Source organism: Patiria miniata, unplaced genomic scaffold, assembly GCF_015706575.1.
Source record: "Patiria miniata isolate m_02_andy unplaced genomic scaffold, ASM1570657v1 HiC_scaffold_13, whole genome shotgun sequence".
NCBI lineage: Eukaryota > Metazoa > Echinodermata > Asteroidea > Valvatida > Asterinidae > Patiria > Patiria miniata.
Window position 1 is genome coordinate 13,716,750 of NW_024037051.1, and position 21,587 is coordinate 13,738,336.

The window sequence follows — 21,587 nt, forward strand, 5'->3', positions numbered from 1 at the left end:
TTATTCAGATCTTTGAAATTTTGAAGATTATAATCATATCTCACGAACACAACATGCTCAACTCAAAATTGATAGTCACAACTATCAGCCCAATTGTGTTAGAAAGTTGTGACTCGTTATAATGTCATCCAAAACATGACTTTCTTTTTATATTTCGATCATTTACACGCATATACACTTCCACAGAAAAGCATAAACCAGTAACAAAATCATAACGCTGAAAGGTCCTATATATTCTGTTCTTAGACAGATATAGACTTTGTCTTGTTCTTCTTTTTTTTGTTTGAATGTATTTGCACAGTACCTAAAACATCTGCAGTGCTACCCAGTAGAGCTTCCTTGTACTTGACCAGACTTTCGTCATCGGCGTCACGTTCTTGAAGCGTCTGCAAGTCCATTTGTTTGGGCGGTGGGTAGTCGCGGGTAAGCTCTTCAGTACCCCTCTGAGCTGGCACGGCTTTTGGTTCATCTCCCCTCTTTACTGCACTCCGACAGGGAGAGACAGAATTAACTTTAACGCTTGTATTACATTATACTACATTTAAGAAGATTCCCTGCTGAAAATGATAATAAAAAGAACTTTCCGTGGTTTTGGGCAGTACCTTACAAAGAGTAGCAGTTGTTTTCTGCAGACTGACGCGGTACAGGGATGCATGGGTTAACACGTACCTTTTCCAGACATGGCGTTTCAGAGTTGGACTGTACCAAACTATTCCGAAGATTTAAATTACTACAAGCAAATGTCAATGTCTGAAATAGCAGAGACTACTTCCAACTACAACTGCCTGAAATTATACAAATGTATGTGCTATTTTTCGTGAACATTTCACAGACTTTCAGGAAGGAAGGAGGATTGTTTTGTTTTGTAACTTTTTTTAATGTTGTCCATCGTCTTTACACTGCTTAAGGATACATTTAAGGGTGTGCTTTAATTAACCGAGAACACACACTAACTCCGCATGGCAAAGAATTGCATATTTTAAAAGTTTACTCTATTTTCAAATATTTGCACATGTTTGGCAATGTGGCCATGACAAATCAAGGTAGGTCCGTGTGACCATGTGACACATTAGTGTGCACTGTAAACAAAACCCGTAAAAACACTGTCCTTTTCCCGCATTGTTTACGGTTTATTACCGTTATTGCTTGAACCGTCACAAGAAAGAACGTGCTACGTGCATTTCCCGTAAAACTTGGTGACCTGACGCAGGCTGGGATTCACAATGCTTTGTATTCGTAACTTTTCAAAACCCCTCCCCTTTTAATCCCTCACAACCGCCTAGTTTTTAAAGCTGTGATTCGTGTGCACTCACGCAAGGTTCGCTACGTGCTGATCATTGTACTGTGAAAGCCGTAATGCTTTAATATTGCGGAATTTGGAGAGCCAAACAGCTAATTCTGCGGTGTTGACCAGCAATAGGTTGACCCTTTCTGCGGGATTGGTAAAAAGTTGTAAATGAAAATTACAACTTACAGATGCAAGTTATGTTACAACTTAAAGATAATTTCACATTAAGTGATTTGAAAACCACTATGCCTGTAAAAGACAAGCTGTAAAACGTATGCATACCCCACTCCCAGCTGCAGTAACTGGAACCTACCCCCCTCCCTATACCCCTACACTCAGCTCTGACGCCACCCACTTTGTATTCCATTACTTTACGGCAAATTGCCGTCAAATTTACGGGGAATTCGCGTTAAAATTACGGTCACCGTCATTTTTCGAAACCCGTAACTGACCGTAATTTTACGGTCTTTTGTTGGCAACCCGTTTGACACTGCTTTTACCGTAAAATTACGGGCAATTTTTTTACCGTGTGTTTGACAGTTTGGCTTCATCTGATATTTCTGTTGTGAATCTCTTAAAAGTCGCACGCTCACTCTCCACGAAGAGATGTCCTTTTGTTAAAGCAGTAATAAAACAGGTACAGCAGAATTTTATTTGCTTATTTTGTCACAATTAAATGCAAAACCTACTCATTTTTTTGAATGAGATTTCCTCCAAAAGCGACATTTAGTTATTTAATTATTTTTTCACAAAACTTGAATTATTAGCTGCTAGACAATATGTCAGGGAGTGTTTAATTTAGGCAACACGCCCATTTTTAGTGGGTTGCAAAATGCCTAAAAATGGGATGAAGTACAATTTTCACTAAATTAAAAAAAATAAGAGCCAGGAAACATGCTTCTTTAACCCTGAACTCCAAAGAATGTATTGGGGATGCAGTACCAAATGCCAAAAGAACACTAATGGTAATGGGCTTTGTACATGTCAGTAGATGGCACATTTTGACCACTTTTGAGATCCCCAGGGAGGAACAGTATACTGCATACGTGCAGGCTGATAGTCGAGCATCGACCTCCCACCTCGGACGTCCTGTTGTCCCTCTTTTGTTTGTACTCGTACTTTTTTTTCGGAAGACCTTCATATTAAAGCCCGAGTCCATCATTTGCAGCTATCCAAAAAGTAGCTAGCGTAATTATTGTTGAAAAACATACTTGGTTGAAAGATAGTAAAGGGACTAAATTCACTGTGAAATTGTTCTTTCTGGCAAGCTGTCAGTTTGAAGTAATCAACGAAAGAAGGCCTTTCCAACGGTGCTTCTTAAGACGCACGGTAGGACAATTTAAATTAGTAGTTCGTTTTGTTATGCAGCGAAGCGCGCGCAATAACTGGCTCGACGCACACGCACCCCCGGTTGCTATAATTCGTCGGATCAGTGCGCGACATAGCGTAGCTGCATTCGGCTTAGCGAGAATGTGTCTCGGACGCTGAATTCAGGCGCAATTCAAAACATGATTCAGCAACTTTTGATTTGAAATCGAGATCCTAGCATGATGTTTTTTTCCAAATATACAGCTGAAACTGAGCTGAAACTTCATCAGGTTAGTTGTTCAGCACCCTTCTTCAGATTTTGAGCACTTTTATTGCTTCAAACGAACACAATGCACAAATTACAAATGATGGACTATAACTTTAACACCGCAAGCGTCGTGCGCACGGTAACCAGGGCGTTAATGCGTTTGTATTCCATACCGGTGCGTCATCGAAACCGATACGCCCAAAACCGAAACGCACGATCAGCAAATGAGCGTTTCATTTTGCTCTACGCAAACAGCGCAACGTATGCTCGTCCCTCCGCTGCAGATGCTTTTTGCCGTGACGTTTGTTGAACCGTCATGACGCGCTTAAGATATTTGCGTATCTTCTACTTGCGCGTTGCATTTTTAGAGTACACATTTAAAATTCAATCCATCTATTTTGATTGTGTTCTACAAACACGCACATAAATTCAAAGTGTCTGCGCCCAGAGCGGCTTCACACGCGCAAGAATAAGGAGTTAGCACTCTAGTAATTTAATATAGCTCTATGCTTATAAGTGAGATTAGTAAAGATGACAGATACAAACAATCACGCAAACCTACACTCGGTCATGTATTGCCGCAGGTATTCCAGAAGCAACTCATCTTTGGCCGATTTCTCTGAGAAAAGTAAACAAAAAGTGAAATCCAAACCAAGTCAAAAAAGTGGATAGACATACAAATGTTATAGTTGTGTAATGTTATTGTTATGTTTTCTCTAAGATGTTCGTCATATATTTTGTATCGCAAACTTGAATTGTACCTTTAATGTTATTTAATATAATACTTAATATGTCTCCGTCCTTTGAATATTTATGGTATGGCTGTTCTATACTCGTAAGCCATTAATACTCATTTACTGTGTTTGATGCTTAGAAGTATAAATAATTCGTCTGTTTTTGTGTAATGGCATGCTTAAAACAAGCTACAACACAATACAATTTTTGCTACCTCTACCAGTCTTTACATCTTAACCAAGACTGGTATTATTCCTCATTTCTGCCGTTATACGAGGAAATGCATGTGTTTGCGAATAGTTTAATTCCCAATCGTCTAGACAAAGCGCAGTTAGAGGATAAAGACGGGGTCAAAAAGACTGTGTGCCAAATGCCATGCTTGTATCATCAAAGGCACAATTCCCTCAAATACTTCCCTATCTGTCCCACTTTAAGTCTTACATAGGGTCTATCTTACAATCACATGAACATGTACATACCTTGAAGTGCCGTCGCGCATACACAGCTGAGGCACATCAAGAGAATCACACAGGCGTGTCCCTTCATTTCAAGTCTCTTCTGTTCTTTTTTAACGAAAAAAAAAATGGAGCAGTCATGTTGGAAAGACGTTTGTATTGATACACCGTGGAAGTGACCATGGGAAGTGAAAAGTCCCAGCACCCATCTTTGGTTTAATTGTACACACGGATGTCGCTAGAGAAGGGGTGTTGGGTCCATCCACCCAATCAAACGGTTTGTCGGCAAAACTGTCGTCCTGACGGCAAATATACTTTAGTTTATTAGGTTGTGTATATAATACACGAGTGCCACTAGTGAGCGCAAATTTGCATCCTTGTGGAGACATTTCCACAATAGGGAACAAAAGATTGTATAGGTTTCCACAGGGCAATTTCTATAGATGAATAGGTCTCCACAAGGTTTTCACGAAGTAGATATATGGATTTTACCCCAAAACTAGGAATTTCCAAGGTGGGTTGATTTGTCGCAAATGGAAGAGTTTTAGAAAAGGGATATTAAGTCCGAATTTCAGCTAAGGAAATTAATTCTGGTTAAAATAAGAGCATTTTGGAACTTCACTTTCAAACTCGAAAACTTTACTACACGAGAACAAGGAAATTTCTCCACAAGGATACAAATTTGAGCGTGTGTGAAGGGGTGTGAGAACCCCCATCAATTGGTTTTGTCTGAAAAATTGTCGTCCTGTCGGTAACTATACTTTGGTTTGAGTACACACGAGTACCACTAGAAAAGGGTTGGGGTGAAATACATTTTGGCAAAATTGTCGTCCTGTCCAATATATGCTTTGACGAGTGGCGCAACCTATCTTCCCATAATTGTTTGAAGATCGTTCGCTTTGAATAGTGCGGCCCGGGGGTAGACGCCATCCAACTTTTGGAGGCACTGATCGACATGCCCCAAAAGTTGGATGGTGTCCACCCCGGGCTAGCTTCCAGTACAGACGGCCTGTCGACAATTTTCTGTCAACACCCTCCATAAAAATTAACATTGGTAGGCGACGCCCTGTATTTGCAGGGGCCGTATCATAAGTCCGACGCCTCATAGGTCCGACGCCTCATAAGTCCGAAATTTCGGACTTATGAGGCGTCTGAGTTATGAGGCATAACATTTATTTATTCCGCCTCATAGGTCCGACGCCTCATAAGTCCGACGCCTCATAAGTCCGACAACGGAAAAACGAGGCGTTTAATTTGTCGGACTTACGAAGCGTCGGAGCTATGAGGCGTCGGACCTATGAGGCATCGGACTTAGGAAAAACTCTGAATGGGCATGATCTGACAGGGCAATATAGTCCAGGCAAAATACTTCATTTTTTGAGTGAACCTCAAACAAATTGCAACAGAATTTTTTTCACCACGGTGCATTTCTATAAGGTCCCTAAAATGACATACTAAAAGTCCAAAAAAATCCAAGTGGTGGAAATATGCCTAATTTGCATAAATCCAAAATGGCCGAAATTTTTTGGACTTTCACATTGATTTGGTCATATTTCTTATATTCGTTAGCTTTTTCAGGTACTTAAAACGACAATTGTAGTCCGTTTACATTGATTTCATAATTATTCTAGTCCTACGTAACTTTCAAGATCCCCATGTTTCCCAAATTTGCCATATGCCGTACAATAATTTTCATAAATGCAATATATTAATTTGCATAAATTAAAGTTAAAATTATGGCTGTCATGTGTGGACATGTCACAATTGAATTTTCCTGATAATCCAAGTTCAGTTATTTACTAAATATCACACCACAGTGCATTTCTATAAGGCCCCTAAAAGGTCCAAAAATCCAAGTGGTGGAAATATGCCTAATTTGCATAAATTCAAAATGGCCACTTAAACCATGATTGAGTGGTCGGGCACAACCCGACCACTGATTGGAGTTGTTACGATTAATCTTCTTTGAGTGGTCGGGCACAACCCGACCACTCTTTGGATTTGTTGCGATTAATCTTTCTTTCTTTCTTTCTTTCTTTTTCCGGACAATACTTCTCCGCGGGTTTTCTCTTAAACGGTATATGGTATGAACTTGTAACTTTCAATATATATCGACCCTCATCCGAAGTGGTGCATATTACTCTGACGTCATGATTATGTCATCAGGTGTCAAATTACAAGTGATTTTAACTGAACAAGTGACCAAATACTTTCACTTATAACTCTTGAACTAAATCATTGATGTTTGTATTCTGTAATCAGATAGACCATTAATCGCTAACTATTTTTTGCCGTGTACGTAAACTCGCTTGACCTTTACTTCCGGGTCTACCGGAAGGTCAAAGTTAAATGAATTCAAAATGAAGACGTGAGCCTGAAATCAAAACAAAGCAACATTTCTTCCGAACGGTTCACGGTATGATCACAAAACCTTGTGTGAACTTGTACCTTGTTACGAAGATGTTATAGTTTTTGTTACGCCATCATGACGTCATCAGGTATCAAATTACAAGCGATTTAAGGGCAAATTTTGACAAAATAGTTTGCGCATATCTTTTGAACTAAATAGAGTATCGTGTTCGTTTTTTCATGAGGTTGTAGACTATGCCGTGAGGAACATTTCTTGTCCCCAGACACAAAACCGCTTGACCTTTACTTCCGGTGTTACCTGAATATAGCTCAAAAGCGGAAGCATTTTACTGCAGACACATATATTATAAAAGTTTTTGGTGAAGAATGCCAGACACAAAAACAGTGTGATGGCGTCATCATCCGGAAGTCAAAGTCGTTTGACCTTTCCTTCCGGGGCTGCCAGAAGGTCAAAGTTAGGTGAATTCAAAATATAGAAATTAGCCTCAAATAAAAGGAAAACAAGATTTCTTTCCATAACCGATTGAAATCACGCCTCACCAGTTTACCTCTCATATCTGAATGCTGAAAATTAATATTTCCACAGCATGTAGCAACAACCTTTCCTGTCGTAAAGTCAGTGCAGAATTGTATTATGCCCATGCAAAAGAAAAAAAAACAACTAAAAAGCCATTTTATGTGATTAGCATATGTTGCATAAACTCCAACGACGTAAGAGGCTCCGGCAAGTCTACCAATAGTCCCAACTGGTTGTATGCTTGAGTAGCCATCCATGCAGCACCAGATGTGCGCTTCCTGATAGGCCTACAAGTCTTGTCGAGGTAGCAACAAGTTCAACTGCAGGTTGTGTGATTTTCTATGTGAAAAACACAGGGTAATGGATATGCAGGGTAATTGGAGGAGTATTGTGCAGTTCAATTATGATTAAGTCACTGTAAACACAAGAAAATATGCCAGCCGGACCACTCTGCGTTTGTAACTCAACACACGCGAATCTCTAGTTCTTTCTTTCTTTCTTTCTTTTTTCCGGACAATAAGTTTCCGCGGATTTTCTCATAAACAGTATATGGTATGAACTTGTAACTTTCAACATATATCGACCCTCGTCCCAAGTGGTGCATATTTTCTGACTTCATGATGACGTCATTGGGTGTCAAATTACAAGCGATTTTAGAGAAAAAATGGGCCAAATACTTTCACCTTTAACTCTTAAACTAAGTGATCAATTACGTTTCAACTTTGCAATCAGATAGACCATTAGTTGATAAACATTTTTTGTCGTGTACGTGAACTCGCTTGACCTTTACTTCCGGGTCTACCGGAAGGTCAAAGTTACGTGAATTCAAAATGAAGACTTAAGCCTGAAATTCAAACAAAGCAAAATTTCTTCCGAACGGTTTACGGGATGATCATAAAACCTAGTGTGAATGTGTACCATGTTACGAAGATGTTATAAATTTGGTTACGTCATCATGACGTAATGTAAGGGCAAAGTGATGGAAGGGCAAATTTTGACAAAATAGTTTGAGCTATACTTTTGAACTCAGTAGAGTATCGTGTTCGTTTTTTCTTGAGGTTGTAGACTATGCCTTGAGTAACATTTCTTGTTCCCGGACACGAAACCGCTTGACCTTTACTTCCGGTGTTACCGGAAGTGCAATAAAAACTGAATATAACTAGGAAGAGGAAGTATTTTACTACATTTTACTACGTTTTACTATATTTGTTGGAACAAATAAGAAAGCGGCTGCTTACAATAATAGTACTGCTACCACATAATTTCATCATATTTGTTCACCAGGGACTGCAAAATCACAGCTCTTATAAGAATAAACCCAGGGGAGGATCCAGAAATTTGTACAAAATCACACAAAGCATTCAAAACTAATATTCTTTTTTCTGATTTCTTTCGGCGTAACTCGCATATCAACACTGATTCTTTAATTCGTACCTTTATGCAGAAATTTAATAGTTCGACAGTGTAGCCACAAACTTTTTTTTTCGTTATCTCAGTGCAGAAATTTAGGAAGCCCATGCGTGCAAAAGACATAAGCCATTTTATTTTTGATATTGAGATAATCAAATGTTGCATATATTAAGCTCCAAACACGTCATAGAGGCTCCCTCAAGTCTACCGATTCCGATTCTGACCATGAATTCAATTCTAATATTCTCGTCCATTTTCTGATATTTTTAGCCATAACCGATTGAAATCGCACCTCGCCAGTTTTCCTCTCATATCTGAATGCTGAAAATTAATATTTCTACAGCGTGTAGCCACAAACTTTTCTGTCGTAAACTCAGTTAGCATAATTATGTTTCATAATCTTTAACGACGTGAGACGCTCTGTCAATTCTACCAATGTCGTAACTTTAGTGCAGAATTTTATTATGCCCATGCAAAAGACAAAAAAACAAAAAAACAAACCAGCCATTTTATTTTAAGATTAGCATAATTCTGTTGTATAAACTCCAACCACGTTAGAGGCTTCGTTAACTCAACCAATAGTCCCAACTGGTTGTATGCTTGAGTAGCCATCCATGCAGCACCAGATGTGCGCTTCCTGATAGGCCTACAAGTCTTGCCCAGGTAGCAACAAGTTCAACTGCAGGTTGTGTGATTTTCTTTGTGAAAAACACAGGGTAATGGGTGCAGGGTAAAGGGAGGGGTAATGTGCAGTTCAATTATGATTAAGTCACTGTAAACACAAGAAAATATGCCAGCCCGACCACTCTGCGTTAGTAACTCAACCATTGCGAACCTCTAGTTTTCATATTGATTTTGCCATAACTCTCGTCCTACATTGCTTTTTGGGGTACTTTAAACAACAATTTGTCCTTTTACATTGATTTCATCATTATGCTAGTCCTGGGTACCTTTCTAGGTCCCTATGTTTCCCAAATTTGCCAAATGCCGTATAATAATCTTCCCATACGAACGGACAAACCGCCAGCACCACCATCACTACTTGAGGTCATCAGATGTGGGTGTAAGAAGCGTTCTTTCGTTTTGGACGGTTAGTCATGACGGTTCGTGACAGCTCGTCATGACGGTCGTCGTGGCAAATCACATTCCTCGCTAAAACGAAAGGGCGTGATCAATGGATCTTGGCCAATCAACTGGCTCCTCTGTACGGAAAACTTTGTTGTTCGGGAATAAAGACTTTAGATTATTATTCAAATAATTATGGAACGCACACACACACCTACCTGCCAGGGACTGCCACGTCGAATGCCATGGGCGTCGCCAGGATTTTTTCTAGAGGTGGGTAATGCACATTTCGCCCCCCCCCCCGAAAAAAAAACAACAACAAACAAATACCTGTACTTTTTCCAGCATATTCTCAATTTATCTTTTTTCGAGGGTGGGCATGGGGGCATTTACCCACCACTCTTTTGATGATAAAAAGTAGTAATTAAATAGTAAAGTCTGTCAGGAGCAAGTGTGGCCCATTGGGCCATGGGCAGCGCCGGCATTTATCTCCGGTTTTTAGAGAATATTTCTATTTCCCCTGGATGGGATGCTAGTCCATCGCAGGTTACTCCACAGCTAATACCGGCACCCATTTATACTCCTGGTTGGAGAGAGGCAAGCGTGGATGAAGTCTGCCCTAGCACACAACATAATGGCCAGCACCTGAATTCGAACTCCTGACCCTCTGATCATGAGTCACAAACCCTAACCACACTACGGCACAAAAAGGAGTTTGATCACTGCTTGCTCAATTGGAAGTTGGTTGCTGCCTCGGCAAATAATATGGAAGACATAATCTAACTTTTGAAGCGCATTTCTGGTGCTGCACATGGCTACCCGAAAATAAAAACGTCAAACTTCAATTTGGAGATTGACGGATCCTCTAAAGTCCTTGGAGTTATTGTAACACATGCCTGTCATCTAAAAATACACAAAATTATGGCTGTTTTGTCTTTGCACAGACGTAATAAAATTATATTCTGAATTATCGAAAGAACGGTTCGTGGCTAGACTGTACGAATCATAATTTTCTGCATAAGCAATAAAATATGCTCAATATTTTCTAAAAAAAAGAAGAAAAAAAAAAGGATTTTGTGGCTTTTTGGTTTTTGCAGGGCATAATACAAGTTTGCTCTGTTATTTTTTGGTCCCATTTTAATAGTTTATCAAATTAGGCAGCTGCTGAACGGCAGAGAGGATTTGCAACCGCCCCCTCTAAATCTGATACTGTAGAAGGAGGCTTGTTGGAAACGAGAGGCTGCAATTATTGTCCATTTGTCTTTTGTTCTTCCTCGTTTCTACTCATGAATATTAATTTGTGAAGACAATTTATTTTAAAGCCAGCCATCCAGTCAACGTAATAGAAGCAGAAAAAAAGCTGCCTAATATGGGAGACGTGATCCACTTTTTTTGGTTCACATTATGACTACTCAAAAACATAAGCAGTGTCGGTAGACTTCAATTTGGAATTTGACAGAGCCTCTGAGTCCCTGGAGTTTATGTAACATATGCTTATCATCTAAAAATACATGTTTTTTATTACGTTCTGCTGAAACTAAACTGGTGAGGTACCATTGCAATCAGTTATGGCGAAAAAAAGAGAAGTGTATGAAATAAAATAATTCTTGTTATTTCGCCCTGGGGTTGTGGTGCGTGTGCCCTTGGGCAAAGCACTTAATTTGCCACTCATTTGGCCCACCCAGGATTTTTTTTTGTAGTGGGGCAAAGCAAATTAATTGTCCCCCAAAATCCTTGTATTCTCTCTAGCATATTTTCAATTGATCATTTTGTTTTTGGGTGGGCGGGGGACATTTGCCCACCCCACCCCCAGTGACACCCCTGCAGACGCCCATTTTGTTAAATGTGTATTAAATTAATAGCAAATATGACTTAAACTAGGCAGGAGGCACATGTCGTGCAATGTTTAGAATTCTGAAAGAAAAGAATTGAGAAAAAAACCTCTTCCATGCAGGCACAGATGAAGTCGCACAGAAAAATGAAGGATTATGGGGTATATTGCAAAAGTGGCATTTTAGTGTTTGAATCCACATGTACATAGTATATATAAACACATGCACTGGGTTCAAAACTACATGTAGTGATGAAAGTTTGCCAATTTATTCTCGCAATAAACAAATGAACCCTGTAATCCATCATGTTTTTGTACGAGTTCATCGGCGCCCTAAGACAGTCCCTGCATGAAAGAGATTTCTTCCTGCTCTTTTTCTTTAAGAACAACGCGTGGTAAATAAATGTAGGGCCTATGGCCTTGTACCCCTTTTGAAACTCCCGCACTAATCCTATTCAAAGTGAGCAACTGCATGGGCTGGCTTTCAATTTTCATTGTTGTTGCATTCGATTTCAATTTGCATTGTTGTTGCATTCTAAAGTCTTTATTACGAATGACAAAGTTTACCGTACAGAGGAGCCAGTTGATTTCTACAGCGTGTAGCCACAAACTTTTCTGTCGTAAACTCAGTGCAGAACTTTATTATGCCCATGCAAAAGAAAAAAACCCATAAAAGCCATTTTATGATGAAATTAGCATATGTTGCATAAAATCCAACGACGTTAGAGGCTCCGTCAAGTCTACCGTTGTCGTAAATTCAGCGCAGAATTTTATTATACCCATGCAAAAGACCAAGAAAAAAAACAAAATAAAAGCAATTTTACCTTAAAATTAGCATAATTATGTTTCATAATCTTTAACGACGTGAGACGCTCTGTCAATTCTACCAATGTCGTAACTTTAGTGCAGAATTTTATTATGCCCATGCAAAAGACAAAAAAAACAAAAAACAAACCAGCCATTTTATTTTAAGATTAGCATAATTCTGTTGTATAAACTCCAACCACGTTAGAGGCTTCGTTAACTCAACCAATAGTCCCAACTGGTTGTATGCTTGAGTAGCCATCCATGCAGCACCAGATGTGCGCTTCCTGATAGGCCTACAAGTCTTGCCCAGGTAGCAACAAGTTCAACTGCAGGTTGTGTGATTTTCTTTGTGAAAAACACAGGGTAATGGGTGCAGGGTAAAGGGAGGGGTAATGTGCAGTTCAATTATGATTAAGTCACTGTAAACACAAGAAAATATGCCAGCCCGACCACTCTGCGTTTGTAACTCAACCATTGCGAACCTCTAGTTTTCATATTGATTTTGCCATAACTCTCGTCCTACATTGCTTTTTGGGGTACTTTAAACAACAATTTGTCCTTTTACATTGATTTCATCATTATGCTAGTCCTGGGTACCTTTCTAGGTCCCTATGTTTCCCAAATTTGCCAAATGCCGTATAATAATCTTCCCATACGAACGGACAAACCGCCAGCACCACCATCACTACTTGAGGTCATCAGATGTGGGTGTAAGAAGCGTTCTTTCGTTTTGGACGGTTAGTCATGACGGTTCGTGACAGCTCGTCATGACGGTCGTCGTGGCAAATCACATTCCTCGCTAAAACGAAAGGGCGTGATCAATGGATCTTGGCCAATCAACTGGCTCCTCTGTACGGTAAACTTTGTTGTTCGGGAATAAAGACTTTAGATTATTATTCAAATAATTATGGAACGCACACACACACCTACCTGCCAGGGACTGCCACGTCGAATGCCATGGGCGTCGCCAGGATTTTTTCTAGAGGTGGGAAATGCACATTTCGCCCCCCCCCCCCGAAAAAAAAACAACAACAAACAAATACCTGTACTTTTTCCAGCATATTCTCAATTTATCTTTTTTCGAGGGTGGGCATGGGGGCATTTACCCACCACTCTTTTGATGATAAAAAGTAGTAATTAAATAGTAAAGTCTGTCAGGAGCAAGTGTGGCCCATTGGGCCATGGGCAGCGCCGGCATTTATCTCCGGTTTTAGAGAATATTTCTATTTCCCCTGGATGGGATGCTAGTCCATCGCAGGTTACTCCACAGCTAATACCGGCACCCATTTATACTCCTGGTTGGAGAGAGGCAAGCGTGGATGAAGTCTGCCCTAGCACACAACATAATGGCCAGCACCTGAATTCGAACTCCTGACCCTCTGATCATGAGTCACAAACCCTAACCACACTACGGCACAAAAAGGAGTTTGATCACTGCTTGCTCAATTGGAAGTTGGTTGCTGCCTCGGCAAATAATATGGAAGACATAATCTAACTTTTGAAGCGCATTTCTGGTGCTGCACATGGCTACCCGAAAATAAAAACGTCAAACTTCAATTTGGAGATTGACGGATCCTCTAAAGTCCTTGGAGTTATTGTAACACATGCCTGTCATCTAAAAATACACAAAATTATGGCTGTTTTGTCTTTGCACAGACGTAATAAAATTATATTCTGAATTATCGAAAGAACGGTTCGTGGCTAGACTGTACGAATCAAATTTTCTGCATAAGCAATAAAATATGCTCAATATTTTCTAAAAAAAAGAAGGAAAAAAGGATTTTGTGGCTTTTTGGTTTTTGCAGGGCATAATACAAGTTTGCTCTGTTATTTTTTGGTCCCATTTTAATAGTTTATCAAATTAGGCAGCTGCTGAACGGCAGAGAGGATTTGCAACCGCCCCCTCTAAATCTGATACTGTAGAAGGAGGCTTGTTGGAAACGAGAGGCTGCAATTATTGTCCATTTGTCTTTTGTTCTTCCTCGTTTCTACTCATGAATATTAATTTGTGAAGACAATTTATTTTAAAGCCAGCCATCCAGTCAACGTAATAGAAGCAGAAAAAAAGCTGCCTAATATGGGAGACGTGATCCACTTTTTTTTGGTTCACATTATGACTACTCAAAAACATAAGCAGTGTCGGTAGACTTCAATTTGGAATTTGACAGAGCCTCTGAGTCCCTGGAGTTTATGTAACATATGCTTATCATCTAAAAATACATGTTTTTTATTACGTTCTGTTGAAACTAAACTGGTGAGGTACCATTGCAATCAGTTATGGCGAAAAAAAGAGAAGTGTATGAAATAAAATAATTCTTGTTATTTCGCCCTGGGGTTGTGGTGCGTGTGCCCTTGGGCAAAGCACTTAATTTGCCACTCATTTGGCCCACCCAGGATTTTTTTTTGTAGTGGGGCAAAGCAAATTAATTGTCCCCCAAAATCCTTGTATTCTCTCTAGCATATTTTCAATTGATCATTTTGTTTTTGGGTGGGCGGGGGACATTTGCCCACCCCACCCCCAGTGACACCCCTGCAGACGCCCATTTTGTTAAATGTGTATTAAATTAATAGCAAATATGACTTAAACTAGGCAGGAGGCACATGTCGTGCAATGTTTAGAATTCTGAAAGAAAAGAATTGAGAAAAAAACCTCTTCCATGCAGGCACAGATGAAGTCGCACAGAAAAATGAAGGATTATGGGGTATATTGCAAAAGTGGCATTTTAGTGTTTGAATCCACATGTACATAGTATATATAAACACATGCACTGGGTTCAAAACTACATGTAGTGATGAAAGTTTGCCAATTTATTCTCGCAATAAACAAATGAACCCTGTAATCCATCATGTTTTTGTACGAGTTCATCGGCGCCCTAAGACAGTCCCTGCATGAAAGAGATTTCTTCCTGCTCTTTTTCTTTAAGAACAACGCGTGGTAAATAAATGTAGGGCCTATGGCCTTGTACCCCTTTTGAAACTCCCGCACTAATCCTATTCAAAGTGAGCAACTGCATGGGCTGGCTTTCAATTTTCATTGTTGTTGCATTCGATTTCAATTTGCATTGTTGTTGCATTCTAAAGTCTTTATTACGAATGACAAAGTTTACCGTACAGAGGAGCCAGTTGATTTCTACAGCGTGTAGCCACAAACTTTTCTGTCGTAAACTCAGTGCAGAACTTTATTATGCCCATGCAAAAGAAAAAAACCCATAAAAGCCATTTTATGATGAAATTAGCATATGTTGCATAAAATCCAACGACGTTAGAGGCTCCGTCAAGTCTACCGTTGTCGTAAATTCAGCGCAGAATTTTATTATACCCATGCAAAAGACCAAGAAAAAAAACAAAATAAAAGCAATTTTACCTTAAAATTAGCATAATTATGTTTCATAATCTTTAACGACGTGAGACGCTCTGTCAATTCTACCAATGTCGTAACTTTAGTGCAGAATTTTATTATGCCCATGCAAAAGACAAAAAAACAAAAAAACAAACCAGCCATTTTATTTTAAGATTAGCATAATTCTGCTGTATAAACTCCAACCACGTTAGAGGCTTCGTTAACTCAACCAATAGTCCCAACTGGTTGTATGCTTGAGTAGCCATCCATGCAGCACCAGATGTGCGCTTCCTGATAGGCCTACAAGTCTTGCCCAGGTAGCAACAAGTTCAACTGCAGGTTGTGTGATTTTCTTTGTGAAAAACACAGGGTAATGGGTGCAGGGTAAAGGGAGGGGTAATGTGCAGTTCAATTATGATTAAGTCACTGTAAACACAAGAAAATATGCCAGCCCGACCACTCTGCGTTTGTAACTCAACCATTGCGAACCTCTAGTTTTCATATTGATTTTGCCATAACTCTCGTCCTACATTGCTTTTTGGGGTACTTTAAACAACAATTTGTCCTTTTACATTGATTTCATCATTATGCTAGTCCTGGGTACCTTTCTAGGTCCCTATGTTTCCCAAATTTGCCAAATGCCGTATAATAATCTTCCCATACGAACGGACAAACCGCCAGCACCACCATCACTACTTGAGGTCATCAGATGTGGGTGTAAGAAGCGTTCTTTCGTTTTGGACGGTTAGTCATGACGGTTCGTGACAGCTCGTCATGACGGTCGTCGTGGCAAATCACATTCCTCGCTAAAACGAAAGGGCGTGATCAATGGATCTTGGCCAATCAACTGGCTCCTCTGTACGGTAAACTTTGTTGTTCGGGAATAAAGACTTTAGATTATTATTCAAATAATTATGGAACGCACACACACACCTACCTGCCAGGGACTGCCACGTCGAATGCCATGGGCGTCGCCAGGATTTTTTCTAGAGGTGGGTAATGCACATTTCGCCCCCCCCCCCGAAAAAAAAAAAACAACAAACAAATACCTGTACTTTTTCCAGCATATTCTCAATTTATCTTTTTTCGAGGGTGGGCATGGGGGCATTTACCCACCACTCTTTTGATGATAAAAAGTAGTAATTAAATAGTAAAGTCTGTCAGGAGCAAGTGTGGCCCATTGGGCCATGGGCAGCGCCGGCATTTATCTCCGGTTTTAGAGAATATTTCTATTTCCCCTGGATGGGATGCTAGTCCATCGCAGGTTACTCCACAGCTAATACCGGCACCCATTTATACTCCTGGTTGGAGAGAGGCAAGCGTGGATGAAGTCTGCCCTAGCACACAACATAATGGCCAGCACCTGAATTCGAACTCCTGACCCTCTGATCATGAGTCACAAACCCTAACCACACTACGGCACAAAAAGGAGTTTGATCACTGCTTGCTCAATTGGAAGTTGGTTGCTGCCTCGGCAAATAATATGGAAGACATAATCTAACTTTTGAAGCGCATTTCTGGTGCTGCACATGGCTACCCGAAAATAAAAACGTCAAACTTCAATTTGGAGATTGACGGATCCTCTAAAGTCCTTGGAGTTATTGTAACACATGCCTGTCATCTAAAAATACACAAAATTATGGCTGTTTTGTCTTTGCACAGACGTAATAAAATTATATTCTGAATTATCGAAAGAACGGTTCGTGGCTAGACTGTACGAATCATAATTTTCTGCATAAGCAATAAAATATGCTCAATATTTTCTAAAAAAAAGAAGAAAAAAAAGGATTTTGTGGCTTTTTGGTTTTTGCAGGGCATAATACAAGTTTGCTCTGTTATTTTTTGGTCCCATTTTAATAGTTTATCAAATTAGGCAGCTGCTGAACGGCAGAGAGGATTTGCAACCGCCCCCTCTAAATCTGATACTGTAGAAGGAGGCTTGTTGGAAACGAGAGGCTGCAATTATTGTCCATTTGTCTTTTGTTCTTCCTCGTTTCTACTCATGAATATTAATTTGTGAAGACAATTTATTTTAAAGCCAGCCATCCAGTCAACGTAATAGAAGCAGAAAAAAAGCTGCCTAATATGGGAGACGTGATCCACTTTTTTTGGTTCACATTATGACTACTCAAAAACATAAGCAGTGTCGGTAGACTTCAATTTGGAATTTGACAGAGCCTCTGAGTCCCTGGAGTTTATGTAACATATGCTTATCATCTAAAAATACATGTTTTTTATTACGTTCTGCTGAAACTAAACTGGTGAGGTACCATTGCAATCAGTTATGGCGAAAAAAAGAGAAGTGTATGAAATAAAATAATTCTTGTTATTTCGCCCTGGGGTTGTGGTGCGTGTGCCCTTGGGCAAAGCACTTAATTTGCCACTCATTTGGCCCACCCAGGATTTTTTTTTGTAGTGGGGCAAAGCAAATTAATTGTCCCCCAAAATCCTTGTATTCTCTCTAGCATATTTTCAATTGATCATTTTGTTTTTGGGTGGGCGGGGGACATTTGCCCACCCCACCCCCAGTGACACCCCTGCAGACGCCCATTTTGTTAAATGTGTATTAAATTAATAGCAAATATGACTTAAACTAGGCAGGAGGCACATGTCGTGCAATGTTTAGAATTCTGAAAGAAAAGAATTGAGAAAAAAACCTCTTCCATGCAGGCACAGATGAAGTCGCACAGAAAAATGAAGGATTATGGGGTATATTGCAAAAGTGGCATTTTAGTTTTTGAATCCACATGTACATAGTATATATAAACACATGCACTGGGTTCAAAACTACATGTAGTGATGAAAGTTTGCCAATTTATTCTCGCAATAAACAAATGAACCCTGTAATCCATCATGTTTTTGTACGAGTTCATCGGCGCCCTAAGACAGTCCCTGCATGAAAGAGATTTCTTCCTGCTCTTTTTCTTTAAGAACAACGCGTGGTAAATAAATGTAGGGCCTATGGCCTTGTACCCCTTTTGAAACTCCCGCACTAATCCTATTCAAAGTGAGCAACTGCATGGGCTGGCTTTCAATTTTCATTGTTGTTGCATTCGATTTCAATTTGCATTGTTGTTGCATTCTAAAGTCTTTATTACGAATGACAAAGTTTACCGTACAGAGGAGCCAGTTGATTGGCCAAGATCCATTGATCACGCCCCTTCGTTTCAGCAAGGAATGTGATTGGACAGGACGACCGTTATGACGAGCTGTCATGACGAACCGTCATGACTAACCGTCCAAAAACGAAAGGACGCTAGAAAGACTTGTGTGAATAGAAACTGCACGTGCAGAAAGTATGGTCTCTCTTGTTCAACTGCTTGCACTGAAAACCGTGGCACTTGTTGTGCCAACTCGCCACCACCAGACATTGATCCTAGGCTGCTGAAGATTATAGTCTGCCACATAAGTGTTCATTCTAAGATACAATGATGTACGTGTAGATGATAACAATCAGACTAACATTGCATGCAAGCCAATATGGATGATAGGCCGCCAATATGAATCTTTGTGATATTTCTGTATTCATAACTGAACTTGGATTATCAGGAAAAGTACAATTGTTTTCTCTCTTCACAGTAATCATATAATGATAAGAAGTTAAGCTACGCTTTCATTTCACTTACTATTCCGTATTTTGTATTTTGAGTTGCATATTCGAAAGTGATATTGTTAAGTGATTTAGCGAGAACCACTTAAATAATTGCGACTTTAACTATGATTGTGTTTTTATTTAATTGACTTGCTACTTGTTCCTTTTTAGTTGTTAAGAATTAGTATTTAACTTTGTCATTCTGTTCTTGGATGAAGATTACTCAATATGTATCTTGCGCCTCTTAAATCAGACTCAATAAAAGTGCAAAACCTGATGAATAGTTACCCCCGCAACCCATTTTCCATGGCCTAAGTCCCAACATGTGTCCTAATTGTGCTGTAACTTCAACTTTACTTTACTTTATTTGAATTCATGCAAATTAATATAAGGCATTTATGCAAATTATTATACGGCATTTGGCAAAGTTGGGAAACATAGGGATCTCGAAAGGTACCCAGGACTAGAATAATGATGAAATCAACGTCAGAGGAAAAGAAATTTTTTTGTTTAAAGTACCCCAAAAAGTAATGTAGGACGAGAGTTATGGCCAAATCAGTATGAAAATCATATAATTAGTGGCCATTTTGAATTTATGCAAATTAGGCATATTTCCACCACTTGGATTTTTTTGTTTTACTTTTTTTTCGGGACCATATAAAGATGCTCTGTGGTGTGATACATAACTGAACTAGAAGTTATTAGGGAAAATTCAATTGTGGCATGTCCACACATGACAGCCATAATTTTAATTTTAATTTATATGCAAATTAATATACGGCATTTATGCAAATTATTATACGGCATTTGGCAAAGTTGGGAAACATAGGGATCTAGAAGGGTACCCAGGACTAGAATAATGATGAAATCAATGTAAAAGGACAAATTGTTGTTTAAAGTACCCCAAAAAGCAATGTAGGACGAGAGGTATGGCCAAATCAATATGAAAATCATATAATTAGTGGCTATTTTGAATTTATGCAAATCAAGCATATTTCCACCACTTGGATTTTTTTGTACTTTTTTTTCGGGACCATATAGAGATGCTCTGTGGTGTGATATTTATGTATACATACATGTAACTGAACTAGAAGTTATTAGGAAAAATTCAATTGTGATGTCAACACATGACAGCCATAATTTTAACTTTAATTTATGCAAATTAATATACGGCATTTATGCAAATTATTATACCGCATTTGGCAAATTTGGGAAACATAGGGATCTTGAAATTTACCTAGGACTAGAGTAATGATGTAATCAATGTAAATTAAAGGACTAAAATTGTTGTTTAAAGTTCCTCAAGAAGCTAATAGTATGAGAAATATGACCAAATCATTGTGAAAGTCCTAAAATATGCGGCAATTTTGGATTTATGCAAATTAGGCATATTTTCACCACTTGGATTTTTTGGACTTTTAGTATGTCATTTTAGGGACCTTAAAGAAATGCACTGTGGTAAAAAAAATTCTGTTGCAATTTGTTTGAGGTCAAACCTTATATTGCCTGGACTAATAATGCGCTGTCTGATACAGAAGCAGGAAGGTCCGTTTCATTATGAGAGAGGTATTCACTGGGGGGGGGGGGGGCAGGTGCAATGTTATTATCAATGAAATCCAAGATGGCAGCTATTTTGAAAAATCCAAGATGGCTGCCATCCATCTGGGATACATCATCAGCAATGGGTCATTAAGATTACTAGGTATCAAATGTATGGGGTTTGCCACCGAAATTGACTTCGTACGACATTCGATTCCAAATTTAGAGGGAACATTCAATTGGTACATGTCCACACATGGCATCCATTATTTTAACTTTAATTTAGGCAAATTGATATACGGCATTTATGCAAATTATACGGCATTTGGAAAATTTCGGAAACATAGGGATCTTGAAATTTACCTAGGACTAGAATAATGAGTAAATCAATGTAAAAGGACTAAAACTGTCGTTTAAAGTACCTCCAAAATCTACCTAGATGAGAAATATGACCAAATCAATGCAAAAGTCCTAACATAAATGAGGCATATTTCCACCACCTGGATTTTTAAAGACTTTTAGTATGTCATTTTAGGGACCTTATAGAAATGCACTGTGATGAAAAAAATTGTTTGAAGTCAAACCTTATATTGCCTGTTTTAGTGGTCGAAACGACACAACACGACAAGCCCGATTGCGCCTGTGATAATCAGGCAAACACATAAGCCACTGACACCGGTGCGGCCGCCATCAGTAAAGAAGACATCAAAAAGGAATTCAGAATGGTAAAGGATACCGTCTCACGAGTACAACTGGACTCTTCCTCATGCTGTGTGAGGGCCCCAACAGGTACCAATAATAAAACTGAGAGGGCACTTTACTTTCTGCTACAAAAGAGCAGTCGCTACGTAGAAACAGTTCTAAAAGTGCTTCAGCTAGCGTACAGCGACCTTCACAAGAATGAGAGTGTGGATCCAGAATTCTTGGACCAGCTGGCTGTAATTTTGAAAGCCAACTTGGACTACAATCAGCGTGAGTACGAGGCAGTTATTGTGGCATCACAATTCGACGAGGATACCTCCAAGTTGGTTCGCAGCTTTCAGAAAAACAATGCTTGCTTCT

General features: G+C 39.3%; 1 protein-coding gene across 3 annotated transcripts in view; it reads right to left on the reverse strand.

Moving 5' to 3' along the window:
* Positions 1–21,587, reverse strand: part of LOC119721355 (rho GDP-dissociation inhibitor 1-like) — a 40,712-nt gene that overhangs the window by 12,105 nt on the left and 7,020 nt on the right. Inside the window, exons 2-4 of one of the 3 annotated variants that reach the window (XM_038191399.1) lie at positions 4,079–4,157; positions 3,427–3,483; positions 305–481 (exon numbers count right to left, since the gene is read on the reverse strand). In XM_038191399.1, the coding sequence (XP_038047327.1) occupies positions 305–481; positions 3,427–3,483; positions 4,079–4,145 (301 nt within the window). In that variant the 5' untranslated portion in view covers positions 4,146–4,157. Of the gene's footprint in view, positions 1–304; positions 482–3,426; positions 3,484–4,078; positions 4,163–21,587 lie in introns of all 3 variants that reach the window. The other 2 variants (XM_038191398.1, XM_038191400.1) reach the window with 2 other exon arrangements.